At 34.2% G+C, this 19818-nt stretch overlaps 2 protein-coding genes across 2 annotated transcripts; one reads left to right on the top strand and one right to left on the bottom strand.

The window, feature by feature from the left end:
* Positions 1-6475: 6475 nt before the first annotated feature.
* On the bottom strand, positions 6476-8506 carry LOC146722714 (uncharacterized). Its single transcript, XM_085483982.1, has 2 exons — positions 8137-8506; positions 6476-7068 (listed from the first exon to the last, which is right to left on the bottom strand). Exons 1-2 carry the CDS (start codon positions 8143-8145, stop codon positions 6670-6672), a joined length of 408 nt encoding a protein of 135 aa, XP_085340108.1. The 5' UTR covers positions 8146-8506; the 3' UTR covers positions 6476-6669.
* A 2130-nt stretch (positions 8507-10636) lies between these two features.
* Positions 10637-15886, top strand: LOC114938572 (uncharacterized). The gene has a single exon (XM_029312554.2). The coding sequence runs from the start codon at positions 10637-10639 to the stop codon at positions 15884-15886; it is 5250 nt and encodes a 1749-aa protein (XP_029168387.2).
* Positions 15887-19818: the final 3932 nt, after the last annotated feature.

Raw genomic sequence — 19818 nt, 5'->3', positions numbered from 1 at the left:
TGGACCGAGCCATAAGACCGGTCAAAAAAAAATTGTAAAAAGATTAACGATACGTCAATAGATATGATTTACTTTCCCCGAATTGTCGATGGAATATCTATGGGAGTCTCTTGTAGAAGTGCGCTTTGCCTCGTCGATGCAGACTGTTAGACAGGAGCTCCTCAAATCTCCTACATTACCCTTGGATGAATCAGTCTTATGGTTTCTCTTATGGACGCCCGATTTACCGTCAGAAAAAAATGCTCACAACAGGAGTAACACGACGTCATAGATATGATTTTACTTCCGAATTTGTGTCGATGAGAGATCTTGGGATGTCTTTATAAGAGTGAGCTCTGTTGGCTCGTCTATGCCTGGTTATGAACAGGATATCCTCAAACTCATCCTACATTACCTTGAGATAGATCGAATTCTTACTGGTTTCTCTTATTGACGCCATAGGACTCAGAAAAATCTGCGTGAAACAAAAGGAAGTAACAAGAACGTCATATAGATATGATTTTTTACTCCGAATTTGTTTGTCGATGAGATATCTACTAGGGGAATGTCTTATAGAGATTGCGCTTTGCCTCGTCTAATGCACGGGAGAGAATAAGGAGGTTATGACCGGATATCCTCAAACATCCTACATTAACCTTGGATAGATCGAAGTCTTACTGGTTTCTCTTATGGACAGCCATAAGACGTCTGAAAAATATGTGAAAAGAAAGGAGTAACAAGATGTCTAAAAGATATGATTTTACTTCCGAAATTGTCGATGGAGATATCTATAGGATGTCTTATAGAGAGTGCGCTTTGCTCGTCTATGCACTGTTATGACAGGATATCCTCAAATCATCCTACATTAACCTTGGATAGATCGAAGTCTTACTGGTTTCTTTTATGGTCAGCCATTAGACGTCTCTGAAAAATATGCGAAAAGAAAGAAGTAACAAGACGTCTATAAGATATGATTTTACTTCCGAATTTGTCGATGGAGATATCTATGGGATGTCTTATAGAGAGTGCGCTTTGCTCGTCTATGCACTGTAATAACAGGACATCCTCAAATCATCCTATATTAATCTTGAGTAGATCAAAGTCTTACTGATAGCTCTTATGGACAGTCATAAGACGTCTTGTCCTGGACAATATTAAGATGATCCCGGGATCAATTTTGCTGTGTGGGTGACCACTTAGATACCCTGACATTCTTTTATCAATTTCATGTAGAGTTTACTTTAATAGAATTTTAATTTGAGGCTTAATTACAAGCTATAATTACATGATGACAAAATTGGGCATGGACATGCAAGAAATGATGGCCTCTCGACATTTTCGCTGAGGAAAAATCATATCTAAATGATCCCAGGAATCTGCCATTAAAAGGTTTACTCTCTATTAATTTTGAGACACCCTATATATATATATATATATATATATATATATTGTTATTCTTTAGAAAGTAAGTCTTCTTCGAAACATAAATAAAATTCTTTAGAGAATATTCTCTTTAGATATATTAGAATAATTGTTCGACTAATAAGAATTATTCTTTCTTAACAAAATTAATAATTATATATCTTATTGCTTAATTAATTATCTGCACTGAAAAAAAATTATTACATTAATAAATATTTGTTTTACATAAATTTTTTATATGAGACAAATATTTATTTGTTTCGAGAAAAGAATTTTGTTACATAAAATAAATATTTTTCAATTCAAATCAATATTATTAGTTTCAAATAAATGATTTATTCGGCAATATCGAAATAAATACTTATTCAAACTCAATAACTTATTTTTTCAGTGCAGCTTTTCGAAAGCCAAAATCTTCATAAAATATTGATAATTCAATGAGATATAAAATTTTTTAATTTAAAACAAAAAGCAACCTTTTTAGCTTTCCATTTGCAAAATTTCGATGAAATAAATTCTGTCTTCTTCCAAGATTCCTAAATTTTTCAATACATTAAATAATGCAGTTAATTAAATAACTAAATAGAATTGAAATGAATTTTACAATCTAAAATAAACGCTAGTTTTACGTGTTAGCTATACAAGAAATTTCATTTGTAATCCTTTTATTGTAATCAGAATGTATTTTGTCATGGAATATTTTTCTATTTTTTATCAATTATGGTTAAAAAAATTTATTACAATAGTTTCGCGGTCAGCCAAAAAGAAATTATAGTTTTCCTATTTTAATTAAAATATCGAAAGTTGTTTATTTTGTAACTATGGAGATGATACGTTAATTCCTTCGCAAGAATAGTTGTATAAATAGATATAAAAATATATAAAAAAATACATTTGCATATTATTATTCGCAACGCGCGTCCTGTTTTTTTTACAACTGCAAAGAGGAAGAAGGGAGATGCTTGTAAAAAACATGGGGCCTCTTTAAGATCATATAGCTCAAGGGCCACAAAACTGTAGATCGACCCTGTATATATATGTACCGTATATTGTAAAAAGATTGCAAAAGAAGAAAGAAACGAATTCGAGAAAAGAATAAATTAGAGAAAAAAAGATCGATTTTAGACAGAAAATACGCACTGTTAACATCTTAAGAAAAAAATATTGAATAGAAAATATTTCTATTTTTATTTTGTTCGACATAATACAATACTGTTTTTTAATCCCTAAAAAGAAAACGAAAAAAGAGGTAAATCAGTGTGGACAAGATGGATCGGTTTTCGCATCTTGTGATCTATCCTTTTCTTAATTAAGTCGTTTTTACAGGACCACGAAGTGTGTCGGCAAACATGCCAAAGAATTCACGCAAAGGGAAACTAATATATATTCAAGCAATTTGCTTCCCTGCCGAGGGAAAAATCATAGATGGGAAAAAAGTTTCACCGTCAAAGATGTGTCTTTATTCTTGTGTGCTTTGAAATCTGATTTTTATATTGCTCTTCTGAATTTGACATAACATGTTTGACATATAAATGTAATTACGAGATTTTCTAACTCTTCAAATATTGTACACTGAAAAAAAAATTATTAAACTAATAAATATTTTTATTTCAATACTGCCTAATAAATTTATTACCAATAAATATTTTTCGCGTCAAATCAATATTATTAGTTTCAAATAAATGATTTATTTGGCAGTATTGCGAAATAAATACTTATTCGAATTTTTTCAGAGTAAAATCAAATTACGAGATATAAATTATATATAAAATAATATAAAATAAGAAACTCAAAAAGAGGTATCGGGTGATCGTGCATCCTGCGTCGCCGAAATTCTGCTTACAATATAAAATATTTTTTGTATTACAATTGATGGGACTTCATAGAAAATATAATTAAATTCATATAATAAACGTGAAAAAATTGTTTGAATTTAATTGTCTTTATTGTCACTATTATATTTTAGCATATTACAATATAAGCGCGTTCTTATTTTGCAATTCCCTTCAGTGACCTAATAGAAATTATAATGAATATATTTAAAAACTTGAAAAAATTATTCTAATTTAATTTTCTTATTTGTCGTCTTGTATTAGGTATATGCAACGTAATAAATAAGAGATCGATGACTTAATTTCTAAAAAATATTTATTTATATGTAAAAATTGATACAAAAATATAAAACACTTATAATATATTAAATATATTAATTACATATAATAGTAAATTGTATTAACCCTTAGACTGCTGGGAAAGTCACTTTTGTAACTCGATGCAAATCTTCGAAATTGTGTACAATGTGTATGTTACTTATATAGATAAATTTTGAGGAAAAAAAAACCTCAATTTTAATGAAAAAATGCTGACAGTCTAAAAGGGTTAAGAATAATATATAATTTTATTGTTTATATATTTCAAAAGCAATTTTTTTTTTAATTTTTTAACTTGCAAAAATAACATTTTTAGTATAATTATATATGTTTGTGGAATCTTTAGCAATGAGTTAAATGCCGCGATCATTAGATAGACCCAAAATGCCCCCCTCTAGTTAAATGGATGAATCTGGTTCGTCAAAATTCTCTGTAAATCAAAAAAAGTGTGGTTATTGTTAAAAACAAATCATACACTTATGGATGCAACTTTCACATCTTTCATGCTGCTGACAAAGTTTACTCTTTGTGTCAGGATCACTTTTGCAGAATTGCCTTTGTCACGGATAAATATAGAGATTATTTTTTTATCTGAGAATTCGATATAAGTTATATCGCAATCGAAAATACCAACAATGTTATTTTTTATACCACAAAAATATTTTTTGTATCACAATTGATGAGATTTCATAGAAAATATAATTAAATTCATATAAAAAACGTGAAAAAATTGTTTGAATTTAATTGTCTTTATTGTCACACTATATCTTAGCATATTACAATATAAGCGTGTTCTTATTTTGCAATTCCCCTCATTGACCTAATAGAAATTATAATAAATATATTTAAAAACTTGAAAAAATTAATCTAATTTAATTATCTTATTTGTCGTCTTGTATTAAATATATGCAACGTAATAAATAAGAGATCGATGACTTAATTTCTAAAAAAATATTTATTTATATGTAAAACTTGATACAAAAATATAAAACATTTATAATATATTAAATGTATATTAAATAAATAAATTATATTATAATATAAAAATGTATTATGCAAGAATATATTAATTATATTTATTAAATATATTATTTACATATAGTTCAGGTTTATTCCGGACTCCCCTTAATTAAGGCTTGCCGGGGCGTTTTTAGAGGACCGCCAAACCCCTTACAACCTCCTTCTCTCTTTTCCTATTTACATTATCACATATCATTGATATCAAACATTATCATACATATTGTTACATTGTAATGTACAATATATACAATATGATACAATAACAGAAAATCATAACTCCTCTCCTCCCTTCTCCTCTTCCCCTCTCACATTTCCCTTAAATACAATTCTGCTCCTCTTCTTCCTCACCTGGCCATTTTGCGACCTTACAATATAACTGGGTCCCTTCCCCCCTGTCCCTCTGCCCCTATCCTATCCTTTCCTACTGAATCCTTTTCTCCTCGACCCCCTTTGCCTCTACAATATAAAATATTTTTTGTATCACAATTGATGGGACTTCATAAAAAATATAATTAAATTTATATAATAAACGTGAAAAAATTGTTTGAATTTAATTTAATTGTCCCGATTCAGCCGACTTTCGGACCAATATTTTTCTCGCCTATTTCTTTACAGAGGATGTTAAGAGAAGGAACAGGGGGAATTTTTGAGATCCCAACCATAGGATTCAAATTCCTTTCCAAAATGTTCTTTCCTTCATAATTGTCGCAATAACATCGCGTTTGGCTCTATTGGTCGAGAGGAATCAAGTGGAGATTGTGGCTTTAATTGTCTTTATTGTCACTATTATATTTTAGCATATTACAATATAAGCGCGTTCTTATTTTGCAATTCCCTTCAGTGACCTAATAGAAATTATAATGAATATATTTAAAAACTTGAAAAAATTATTTTAATTTAATTTTCTTATTTGTCGTCTTGTATTGTATATATATTGTATTGTATATATATACCTATTGTATATATATATGGATTTTTTACTTTTTACTATATGAATAATATGTAAAATATTACCAATATGTTATATATGAACTAAAAAATCAGCAATGATACACAGAAAGATTATTCTTACTTACTTTTCATCTGGCATAATATTATTTCTATAAATAATTAAATATAAATTTTCAATTTAAAAAAATTTATTGTGAATATATATAATGAATAGAAAAACTTGCTAATAATTTGTACTTATTAGATCAAAATACAGAAAATCGCGTATTGTTATTGCAAAGGTATTTTTTGCTACAGAAATATTTTGCAGCATAGCAAACTAGATTATTTAACATTGAAGCCAACAATCTAAATTATTTATTATTGATATATAAGTAGTGATATATTATTATATAATTTCTTACCTTATTATAATACACTCCTGAGATAATTAACAAAATAAATATATTTAGACTAAAAATGAAAAATTCGACATTGTAATGGCTTATGTAAGTTAATATACGTGTCAATAGAAAGAAATAAATCGACCAAATTAACAATATGTACAGTAAAGAAAATCCTGCTTTCCGGCGACTTGTCGGAAATTCGACCACTTTTATTTAAAGTATTGTAATTATCAAAAGTGGTTTTAAAATTGTTTGAATATTATTGCTCATTACATGTCCTATTTCGTTTCCGGACTGAACAGTCGTGTCACACTAAATGATAGCACATATTTATAATGTCAGAATACATAAAATAATCGATCGATTGACGTTTACATACCGTAAAACATTTATATAATTCAGAATATAGATTTGATGTTTCTTTTATAATGAAAGTAGAAATGTTTTTTTTAAATATTCTTTATTATTTTTCCCCAAAGGTTTTGTAATACAATAACATATATTTAGTGATTTTATCAATTAATGAATATTAATATTAAATATTATAATATAATATTTTCTGAAGAATATAAAATAAATAAAAATTTCGTACAAATAAAAATTATATCGAGTCAAACGCATAAAACTAAACTATTGAAAAAATAATTTATAATGAATACATAGTGAGAAAATAATTAATTATGTATAATAAAATCATAATAAAGATTCAGAATTTAAAAAATTATTGTCGCCAAAAAGTTCAAGAGAGTGATTTATATATTCTAAAAATGCCCCGGCGGTGGATACACCGGTGCCAGTGCCGCGTACGCTGCTGGTGCCGGGTATGTGGTTGCTGCCGGATATGTTGTTGGTGGCGCGTACCCTGGTGTAGCGTACCCTGGTGTAGCGTACGCTGGTGGAGCGTACCCTGGTGTAGCGTACGCTGGTGGAGCGTACCCTGGTGTAGCGTACGCTGGTGGAGCGTACGCTGGTGGGGCGTACGCTGGTGGAGCGTATACTGGTGGAGCGTGTGCTGGTGGAGCATACACCGCGTACGTCGGTGTAGGTAATGCTGTCGGAGGATATGGTGGAGCCATTGCATACATGTATGCTGGTCGCGCGCGCGTGTTACGTTTTCTTCTTTCTCTATTTACTGCCCGCCGAACCGCTTCGTTTACTTTCTGTAAAAATAAAGATTATAAGCATACTGTGTGTGTGTGTGTGTGTGTGTGTGTGTGTACATACACGCACACAAATCAAATTTATTTATGTATGAGTGTGTACATATATGTACATACATATATACAGGTTATTGTAATTGTAACAGAGCAAAATAAAAAATGTGATAAGAAAAAAAAAGATGTGGACAAAAATCAGTAAATTACAATGCAAATTCTACAGATCGAATAAAAACTGTATATGTGCATGTATATATATAAACACACTAAAATGATTTTATTACAGATGTTTTACTTATTATAAATAAAAAAATATCATTTGTAAAAAACATAAAAAAAGTTAAAAAAATTTTAATATTTGCAAAATCATTATTTCTCCAAAAAATGTAGTACACACCATTTTTCTAAAGAACAATGCAATGAATAAAAGAAAATGCAAATGTTTCAGTTTTATATGAAACAATATTTGTTTCATAAAAGCTGAAACATTTGCATTTTCAATTTTTGTTTCATAAAAAACGGAAACATTTGCATTTTTTTTATTCATTGCATTATTCTTTCAAAAAATGTGTACATTTTTTGGAGAAATAATGATTTTGCAAATATAAAATTCTTTTTCAATTTTATTTATGTTTTTTACAAATAATATTTTTTAATTTATAATATTTTTAAAAACTCTGAAATAAAAATTATTTCAGTGTGTTTGTATATACATGCACGTATACAGTATTTATTCGATTTGTACAATTTGCATTGTAATTACAATTTACTGATTTTTGTCCATATTTATTTCTTTGCTTATCACATATTTTTTATTGTGCATTGTTACAATAACAATAGCCTGTATATATGTATGTATATATGTGTACACACACATACATAAATAAATTTTATTGTAGACTTGTTATAAAATTAGCCCTTTATACAAAGCGTATATATTCATATATTTATCAACAAAAATTTAATTTAAAATATATATTTTTTAAAAAGAATTAGAAAAAATTATTTCAATAATTTAGTGCAATAAAAATAACTGCGCGGTCAATTTTACTACAAAAATTAATTACCAACCTTTTGCATTAGTCTATTCACCGCGTCGTTCCTCGGTGGGGCTGCGTCAATCCTCGGCGGGGCTGCGTGGGCTGCGTCGTTCCTCGGCGGGGCTGCGTCAATCCTCGGCGGGGCTGCGTTGTTCCTCGGCGGGGCCGCGTCTATTCTTGGCGGGGCCGTGTCTATTCTTGGCGGGGTCGCGTCTATTCTTGGCGGGGCCGCGTCTATTCTTGGCAGGGCCGCGTCGTTTCTCGGCGATGCATTATTAGTCGATCCTCCTGAAAATTTAAAATTATTTTGGTCTAATTTGTTTTCGACAAAATAAATACTAAGACTGCGATCGGGACGAACGATCGGAATATCGTTGTTCTATATTTCACAAGAATAAACATTGAATATTTCGAAGCATTCATAGCGTTTTTTCCGATCATAGCCTAATATATATGTATATATGTATATATGTACATATGTGTGTCTGTGTATGTATTTATATATTTTGTAATATTGTCATGAAAGAGGAATAATGTGTGTGAGAGAAAAAGAGAAAGAAAAAAAATAGAGAGAAAGAGAGAGAAAAAGAAAGGAATAGAGAGAAAGAGGGAGAGAGAGAGAGAAAGAGAGAGTATATGTGTTACAAAACATGGACACATTCTTTACCCGCGCAAAAAGAAGTCCTTATTTTTCTCTCCTTGTCCTTCTATGCTGTTTGAGACATGTATGCTAATTTAAACTATATAGTTCCATGAGTCTAGTTATGTATATATATCTATGATAATACACTTATACATGTCTATATATCGCATACAATTTGTATAAAATATTGCCGTACACACACGCACTCTCTCTCTCTCTCTCTCTCTCTCTCTCTCTCTCTCTCTCTCTTTCCTTCTTCCTTTCTCTTTCTCTCTCTGTTTGGGAAACTCTCTGACGTTTGAATTCTCGCGTCTTATTCGCCTCCGCGAGTGACGCGTAGCGCGCCGGAAGAAGAGGCGCTACGAGAGGCCGTTAGTGCCTAAGACGAACGCTTGAGGCGCTAGCCTCTTCCTTCGTCGTCCCGCTAAGCCGAGTCGGCTTCTGTTCGCGATCCTCTCTTGAAAAAAAAAACAAACGTGAATCGTTGCTTAGGAATCCTTGTTGGTCGATTCTCTACTGTCCGTGGAGACGCTTAAGTTCAGTGAAAAAAAGGTTTCCGTTCGGTTCAGACATTGAGGAGAGATTGATTTGAATATATAATTCTTTTGGAAAACTACGAGCTTGGACGCTTTGGAACCTTTTAAGGTTAACTATGAGATGGGACATATCTCTTGGTTTGGAGGACAAATTCCCTTGAGTTCGCCTGATGAGGAAAGAAAAAGAGCCGTTTGTATTCTTAATTAAAAGGATTCGACAAGGTAACAAGTCTCTCAAGACTGGCCTAGCCAGGATTCTATTAAGACTGGCCTAGCCAGGATTCTTTCAAGACTGGCCTAGCCAGGATTCTATTAAGACTGGCCTAGCCAGGATTCTTTCAAGACTGGCCTAGCCAGGATTCTATTAAGATTGGCCTAGCCAGGATACTAAAGTCATTCACATCTATTTAACGTATTGAATCTATTCGCTGCTACGATACCTTTTGTCTGGTTTAACGTACTAATTTTATATGTTTATAAAATACTAACGTCACTTATGGTTGTTGATCTCACCAAGACTTATGTTTGGCTTGACGTCTTGATTTATATGTGTTTAATACTTATGTTTGGCTTGACGTCTTGATTTATATGTGTTTAATACTCATGTTTTGATTTGACGTCTTGATTTATATGTGTTTAATACTTATGTTTGACTTGACGTCTTGATTTATATATGTTTAATTCTCAAGTTTGATTTGACGTCTTGATTTATATATGTTTAATTCTCAAGTTTGATTTGACGTCTTGATTTATATATGTTTAATACTGTTGTTTGATTTGACGCCTTGCTTTTTTATGTGTTTAATACTTATGTTTGGTTTGACGTCTTGATTTAAATTAGTTTAATACTTATGTTTGATTTGACGTCTTGATATATATATGTTTAATATTTATGTTTGATTTGATGTCATGTTTTATATATGTCTAATCCTTATATTTTATTTGACGTCATGAAATTATCATATCTTTAAGACATTTATGTTTGACAGAATTAAATGAAATTCTATATACCGTTCAGATATTCTGTTTTCTACATTTAACGGTGACTTATTAATTGGATATAATATCTATTATATTCCTTAAGCGTTAATATATATATATATATATGTGAAGATTTGATCATAATGAGTAAAGTTGATAGTATGTTTCTCTCACAATAAATTTCTGTTATTATATTTTATAAAAGTCCACCAACTCCCTAAGTATATCCGGAACATTTGGTCCTTCGAGCCGGATACTTAGGTGAGCCAGATATTTATGTAAGCCGGATTTTATATGAGAACTGGATAATTTGGTTGAATTGGAAATACCATCAAAGGATTAATACCACCGATAATCTATCTTCAAGCATCATGAGGATTTCTCACGTGGAAGCTCGCATCGAGCAGCAGATATCTTTGAGTGCCCTGATCTTTCAAGCAATTGAAAGCTTCAATAAAATTCCAACGACTGACATCACTTCAAGGCTGATTAAAGCTCGTGTTACAGCTTTAAATGAGAATTGGGAAAAATTCTCTATTGTTCATGAAGCAGTTATTGTAGCTGTCAATCAGCTCAGTACAGAAGACAACGAGTTGATTCGAAATCACACTTATTTTGAAGAGGATTGCTATGCTCGAACGTATGAGCAATATCTGGACTCTCTGGACAAGATGAACGCTCATCACGACTCGGATTTTACTATTCCAAGGACATCTTCAACTCAATCTCTCTCTCAACCTGTATCTAACCAACTGGCTGTTTCTCATCACACAAGACTCCCTCGAATCGACCTGCCAAAATTCAGTGGAAATGCTTCCGAATGGATGTCCTTCAAAGATCTATTTTCTTCCATCATTATTGGAAATATAAGCCTAAGTCCGGTCGAAAAGTTGCAATATTTAAAAGCCAGTCTGACTGGCACTGCAGCTTATCTCCTCAAGAACACGGCTCTTACTGCGGATAATTTCCAAAAGGCTTGGACCGATCTGATCTCGTTTTATGAAAACAAACGACTACTTGTAAATTCAGCAATTCAATCGTTGCTCTCCCTCAAGAAGATCGCGAAGGAATCCTCCAGTGAGCTCGAGCGTCTTTACACCAACATCATGCAAATTTATCGCTCACTAGAGACGCTACAACGCCCAGTTGAACACTGGGATGATTTTCTAGTGTTCCTAACCGTTCAAAGGCTGGATGCCGAATCCGTTAAAGTCTGGGAGCATCATCTCGGTTCCACAAAAGAACCTCCGACTTGGAAACATCTGTGTGAGTTTCTTGTTACTCGCCTTCTCTCTTTGCAGGCCTTTGAAAATTCGCAAAACTTGCCAATAAAAAAGAAAATCCCATCGCAAGCAGTTAAGGCCTATCATCAGATTCAAAAGAAAATTAATGGCTCACAATTCTCCTCATGTATCGTGTGCTCTGCCAAACATTTCTTGAGCGTTTGCCCTCAATATACCTCTCAAACTACGCAGCAACGACACTCTCTAATCACAAAGCTAGGATTATGTTACAATTGTTTGGGGAAACATCGAGTTTCAAAATGTCAATCAACTCGACGATGTCTTAAGTGTGGTAAGAAGCACCACACTACGATTCACCAAAAAACACCTCCCAAGATGGAAAGTCAATTTAAACACCCATTGGTTAAACCATCCACCGAAACTTCAGGCAAGACCACTCCCTCGCAAGTATTGCATGCCGCTGTACATGCTAATCAGGCGTCTATGTGCACTCTTCTCGCCACCGCTCAAATGTTAATTGCCAACGAAAATGGACGTATCATGAAGATCAAAGCCATTATAGATCAGGGATCGGAGATCAACATCATTTCGGAAAAAATTGTCCAAGCTCTCAAGCTTCCTCGCTCCAAATCAAGTATTTCCCTGATAGGTGTCGGGGAACATTCTACTAACAAGACTCGTGGCATCACTTTTTTCAAGATTATTTCTCTCCATGATTCATCAGAAGAATTCCACATATCAGCGCATATTCTCCCTAGCTTAACGAGTTCGATCCCGTCAAGTAAAGTCTCCGGAGAATCCTGGTCACATCTGGATGGATTGCCTTTAGCCGATTTTCAATATGGAATTCCCAGTTCGATTGATCTAATCATCGGTTCCAATTGTTACCCTCAGATCATTAAGGACGGTTTAATCAAAGGTCCGCCGAATACGCCTATTGCACAATTAACCTCGTTTGGTTGGATCCTCTCCGGCCCCGCTTCATCGGAATCGACGAATCGTTCTATGCGAAGTTACCATATTTCAATGGATTCCCGCTTATATGACCTTCTCCATCGTTTTTGGCAACTTGAAGAAATTGGTGCACGCCAAGAATCCTTCATCTCCCCGGAAGATCAACAATGTGAGCAACACTTTAAAGATACCCACTCTCGGAACGATCAAGGACGGTATGTGGTGCGTCTGCCCTTCAAGAAGCCTCCTCAACGTTTAGGAAACTCTTATAATCGAGCTTCAAGAATGATGGATTCTCTGCGAAATCGGTTTCAAGTGAACGCAAAATATGCGGAAGCCTATTTCAAATTTATGAGGGAATATGAAGACCTCCAGCATATGAAATTGATAACCGATGTAAATGAAGAACTTTTACCTCCCAATTTTTATCTTCCTCATCATGGAGTGTGGAGGGAGAGTAGTACAACTACGAAACTACGAGTCGTGTTCAATGGATCAAGTCGTACAACATCCGGAATTTCTCTAAATGAGATATTGCATACAGGCCCAAAGCTTCAAGTGGATTTATTCAACGTTCTTATTTGGTTTCGGCAATTCCAATACGTCTTTTCTGCTGATATAGAAAAGATGTATAGGCAAATCCAAGTACACCCCGACGATTGGAGATTTCAACGCATCCGATGGTCGAATTCAGACAAGGATGTCAACTCTTTTGAGCTCACCACTGTTACTTATGGATTGGCTTGCGCGCCTTATTTAGCGCTTCGTACCATTACTCAGCTTATTGAAGATGAGGGAACCAATTTTCCATCAGCAGTTCCTTGCCTAAAACACGGACGATATATCGACGACATTTTCGGAGGAGCAGAATCAATTGGTGAGGTCCATGAAATCATCAATCAACTTAACCAGTTGTGCAAGGCGGGCGGCTTCCCGCTACAAAAGTGGTCTAGTAATCACGCTCATGTACTCCATCATCTACCACCAGAACGGTTGAGAAATCCGGATCCAATACCTTTTGATTTGGACTCCTGTGTAGCAGTACTTGGTCTACAGTGGAAGCCTACTGCCGACTACTTTCAATTTAGTCTAGATCGACCTTCTACGGCCACTATCACCAAACGAACGATATTATCCACGATTGCTAAGCTCTTCGATCCGCTTGGACTACTCTCACCTGTAATCATCAAAGCCAAAATACTTATTCAAGAATTGTGGATCAACAAACTCGATTGGGATGCGTTGTTACCAAGCACTTTGGCAAATCAGTGGATAACTTTCGTTGAGGAATTAGAAGACCTCAAATTCATCAATATTCCTCGTTGGCTTGGCATCAAATCGGATAATCAAGTTCAATTACACGGATTTTGCGATGCATCTAATCAAGCTTTCGCAGCAGTAATCTACCTCCGAACCGTGAACCTTGAAGACCAGATTAACGTTTGCCTAATTGCCACTAAAACGAAGGTAGCGCCTTTGAAGCGTCTTACCATTCCCAGATTAGAACTATCAGGAGCAGTACTTCTCACCAAACTAACCACGCACGTCCGTGATGTTCTCAACTTAAAGGACGTTCCTATTTACTTGTGGACGGACTCATCCATCACTCTAACCTGGATTCAGAACCATCCATCCCGATGGAAAGATTTTATTCAAAATCGTGTAGTTCAAATACAAGAAACACTACCTCAAGCTAAGTGGAAATTCGTTCCCGGCAAGGAGAACCCAGCTGATTTCGCCACCAGAGGTTTGTCGCCATCAAAACTCGCGTCCCAAACCATCTGGTGGAAAGGACCATGTTGGCTTTCACAATCGATTGATTGTTGGCCAGATTGCTTCCCTTCAACTGCTACCTCGGATAATCTTGAAGAAAGACCCACCAAAGTTTATTCACTCATAACCATTGAACCGCAACCCCCATGGGATTTGTTAACAAGATATTCCAATCTCAATAAGCTCTTACGCATTACGGCTGTGTGTCAGAGAGCAGTTGAACGATTTAAACGGATCAAAATTAGTCCAAGAGAACTCCTCAGCACGACTGAATTAGAGTCCGCTAAACTCTATTGGATCAACAGCATTCAACGGCAACACTTCGCTCATGAAATCAAGCTTTTATCACGAGGAGAGTTCCTTCCTAAGTCGAACCCACTCACCAAATTGACTTCATACATTGACGCATCCGGGCTCTTAAGAACGGGTGGTCGGCTTCAGAATTCAACGTTACCTCCAGAAAGGAAACATCTTCTAATCCTCACAAAGCAATCGCCATTAACGGAGCTCATTATCCAAGATGCTCATCTGAGAACTTGCCACGGAGGTACACAAGTAACGTTAACCCTCCTGCGAGATTCTTACTGGATCATTGGAGGTCGGTTGCCGATAAAAAATTTTATCCTGCGTTGCGTCATTTGCACAAGATACAGACAAAAGAGAGCGCAACAGCTCATGGGACAGCTTCCGCCTGAACGAGTAACACCGACTTCACGCCCATTCATCAACACCGGAATTGACTACGCTGGCCCCCTTCTCATCAAGACCTGGAGAGGAAAAAATGCGCGGCAGTACAAAGCTTACATTGCCGTATTCGTTTGTTTTGCCACATCAGCAACACACCTCGAACTTGTTTCAGATTATTCCGCTGACGCCTTTATAGCAGCATATAAAAGGTTTACTGCTCGACGAGGAATCTGCGTTAACTTGTTCAGTGATTGCGGTACTAATTTGATAGGAGCTGACACGGAGCTAAAGAAATTACTCTCTGAAGCATCTCAAGAACATAAACAATTGGCCTCCCTACTCACCCAAGACGGAACACAATGGAATTTCAACCCGCCTAGTGCTCCTCACTTTGGCGGCAAGTGGGAAGCAGCCGTGAAATCGGTTAAGTTCCACTTAAAGAGAGTCCTTGGTAATCACTTGCTTACCTTCGAGGAAATGACAACACTTTTAACTCAGATCGAAGCGGTTCTGAACTCAAGACCTTTGTCTCCTCTTTCTGACGATCCAGAAGACTTAGCCGCATTAACACCTGGACATTTCATCCTAGGACACGCACCTACAGTTCTACCAGAGCCTTCGCTTGAACACATTAATTTGTCACGCCTATCCAGATGGCAATTGTTACGACAAATGCTGGAAAGTTTCTGGTCCCGATGGTCTAAAGAATGTCTTCAACGGTTTCACGACACCTCTAAATGGAGTCATCCGACACCCTCTTTAAAGAACGGAGATATGGTACTAGTAGTCGACGAAAGGTATCCACCTTCCAAATGGCCTCTAGGTCGGATCGTTGACACACATCCCGGAAAAGACGGCCTTACTCGAGTAGTCACGGTAAAGACTCAAACTACCATGTTGAAACGACCCGTCGTCAAACTCTGCCCATTGCCCATACACCAAGATCCTTTGTTGGTTCGTTAAGCCGAGTTAACGAAGGCGGGCGGTAATGTTTGGGAAACTCTCTGACGTTTGAATTCTCGCGTCTTATTCGCCTCCGCGAGTGACGCGTAGCGCGCCGGAAGAAGAGGCGCTACGAGAGGCCGTTAGTGCCTAAGACGAACGCTTGAGGCGCTAGCCTCTTCCTTCGTCGTCCCGCTAAGCCGAGTCGGCTTCTGTTCGCGATCCTCTCTTGAAAAAAAAAACAAACGTGAATCGTTGCTTAGGAATCCTTGTTGGTCGATTCTCTACTGTCCGTGGAGACGCTTAAGTTCAGTGAAAAAAAGGTTTCCGTTCGGTTCAGACATTGAGGAGAGATTGATTTGAATATATAATTCTTTTGGAAAACTACGAGCTTGGACGCTTTGGAACCTTTTAAGGTTAACTATGAGATGGGACATATCTCTTGGTTTGGAGGACAAATTCCCTTGAGTTCGCCTGATGAGGAAAGAAAAAGAGCCGTTTGTATTCTTAATTAAAAGGATTCGACAAGGTAACAAGTCTCTCAAGACTGGCCTAGCCAGGATTCTATTAAGACTGGCCTAGCCAGGATTCTTTCAAGACTGGCCTAGCCAGGATTCTATTAAGACTGGCCTAGCCAGGATTCTTTCACGACTGGCCTAGCCAGGATTCTATTAAGACTGGCCTAGCCAGGATTCTTTCAAGACGGGCCTAGCCAGAATTCTATTAAGACTGGCCTAGCCAGGATTCTTTCAAGACTGGCTTAGCCAGGATTCTATTAAGACTGGCCTAGCCAGGATTCTTTTAAGACTGGCCTAGCCAGGATTCTATTAAGACTGGCCTAGCCAGGATTCTTTCAAGACTGGCCTAGCCAGGATTCTATTAAGATTGGCCTAGCCAGGATACTAAAGTCATTCACATCTATTTAACGTATTGAATCTATTCGCTGCTACGATACCTTTTGTCTGGTTTAACGTACTAATTTTATATGTTTATAAAATACTAACGTCACTTATGGTTGTTGATCTCACCAAGACTTATGTTTGGCTTGACGTCTTGATTTATATGTGTTTAATACTTATGTTTGACTTGACGTCTTGATTTATATGTGTTTAATACTCATGTTTTGATTTGACGTCTTGATTTATATGTGTTTAATACTCATGTTTTGATTTGACGTCTTGATTTATATGTGTTTAATACTTATGTTTGACTTGACGTCTTGATTTATATATGTTTAATTCTCAAGTTTGATTTGACGTCTTGATTTATATATGTTTAATACTGTTGTTTGATTTGACGCCTTGCTTTTTTATGTGTTTAATACTTATGTTTGGTTTGACGTCTTGATTTAAATTAGTTTAATACTTATGTTTGATTTGACGTCTTGATATATATATGTTTAATATTTATGTTTGATTTGATGTCATGTTTTATATATGTCTAATCCTTATATTTTATTTGACGTCATGAAATTATCATATCTTTAAGACATTTATGTTTGACTGAATTAAATGAAATTCTATATACCGTTCAGATATTCTGTTTTCTACATTTAACGGTGACTTATTAATTGGATATAATATCTATTATATTCCTTAAGCGTTAATATATATATATATATATGTGAAGATTTGATCATAATGAGTAAAGTTGATAGTATGTTTCTCTCACAATAAATTTCTGTTATTATATTTTATAAAAGTCCACCAACTCCCTAAGTATATCCGGAACACTCTCACACACATTGCTATTTCGTGACAATATTACAAAATACATAAATATATACAGACACATACAGGCATACATATATATACATATACATATATTAGGCTATGGTCGGACAAGACGCAATAAATGCTTCGAAATATTATGTTTATTCTTGTGAAATAAAGGACAAAGATAAAATAATCCTAAAAAAATCATAAAAATGAAAAAGTCAGGCCATGTTCAAAAGAAGGTACTCAAAAATTTAAACGATCTAATAATAAATTATCACGAAAAGTAACTGATATGTTATTCAAGGTGCCAGTTCAAAGTGAACATACGTAAAGTGTATATTATCTAAATTTAGTAATAATATATTACCATGAAAAGTAACTGTGATATTTTATTCAAGGTGCAAGTTCACATTGAATATACATACATATAAGTAAAACTGATTACAATTTGATTCTAGAAAATAAGTGCGATATGTTATTCTTAGTGCACAAAATATAATAGTCGTTTATAGAGATTTGATTTGAAATTCATACTAGCCCGTACAATGAAAAATAATTGCTCGTAATTCCAGAGTACCAATTTGTTAATGACTCAGAAAAATAACATGGCGGCCTGCTCTCAAAAAACTATGATGTTTCTCGATGTCCATTTAGAAATAATGTCGAAGCTCTTACAGAATAATTACTACAACATTTGAAATACGAAAAGTATTACATTAGAAGAAGATTAGATTAAAATAAGGATTCAACGTATTTTTAAAAGCTCTACACACACAACGAAGTGAATATACAAAACTATATACAAATACCTTTTTCTTCTGTGTTTCTGAAGAAAATTGTAAGTCAAATGAAACCTTGCACTTTGAGAACCATGTCACTTACTTTTCAGAGTAAAATTGATAAATTTTTTTTGTATATTTTAATGATATTTATTTCTCACTTGTATCTTAAATAATTAATATGTAATTTTTTATTGTATATTACGACAAATAATCAGTAAACTTTTTAAGCGTATAGCTTTATTGTAGTTGACCTGAGAACTGTACATTTATAAATTTTACTTAATATACACCCGTTTCGAGCAACAAGGCAAAGTTTTCTGATCAATAACTTACTCCCTGAAAATACGGTATAACACAAATCGGAAGTTGATACAAAAATTCGAAATTTTACTAAAGAAAGATTGGAGGTTTTTAATTTATACAATTTTCACAACTCTTATTTCAATTATTTATTCTACCCATCGAAAGTTTTTTGAGAGCAGGCCGCCATGTTATTTTTCTGAGTCATTAACAAATTGGTACTCTGGAATTACGAGCAATTATTTTTCATTGTACGGGCTAGTATGAATTTCAAATCAAATCTCTATAAACGACTATTATATTTTGTGCACTAAGAATAACATATCGCACTTATTTTCTAGAATCAAATTGTAATCAGTTTTACTTATATGTATGTATATTCAATGTGAACTTGCACCTTGAATAAAATATCACAGTTACTTTTCATGGTAATATATTATTACTAAATTTAGATAATATACACTTTACGTATGTTCACTTTGAACTGGCACCTTGAATAACATATCAGTTACTTTTTGTGATAATTTATTATTAGATCGTTTAAATTTTTAAGTACCTTCTTTTGAACATGGCCTGACTTTTTCATTTTTATGATTTTTTTAGGATATCACTTACTTTTTAAAGTACAGATATATAGAGCAGCTTTCTAGTAATTCAAGTATCACAAATATATGTATTTTCGATTCTTATCACATAACTTTGTATAAGTAACAATTTATGCAATACAGTCCAAAATAATTGAAATATATGGTATATATGTACATATATAAAATATATAATTATATTATAGTATACATGTATATTTTATTTAATCATATATGTAAATGTTTGTATAATTGTAATAACTTTTAACGATACATTGCACATTTATTTCAATTGCAACAGAATGAATTTATATTCTTGTATGAATATTGAAAATAAAGAATGGGCCCCTCCATCGCCCAGTCTCGTGAGAACGCAACCATATATTTTTCTTCGTCTCTCCGATTTTAACACGACATACATATTTCTGTCTGATAATTTTTTTCTTGATGATACTTTTTGAAATGTCATGAAGCCTAGGTCAAATTAGAAACTTATTGCACTCGTTTTAATGCAGCGCTTACAGCAGCTTTTATAAAGCGCCAGAGCAGCCGATATTTTATTTTGGCGC

Source organism: Nylanderia fulva, unplaced genomic scaffold (assembly GCF_048542155.1).
Source record: "Nylanderia fulva isolate GAGA-0341 unplaced genomic scaffold, ASM4854215v1 Scaffold283, whole genome shotgun sequence".
Lineage (NCBI taxonomy): Eukaryota > Metazoa > Arthropoda > Insecta > Hymenoptera > Formicidae > Nylanderia > Nylanderia fulva.
This window is presented reverse-complemented; position numbering and strand designations above follow the sequence as displayed.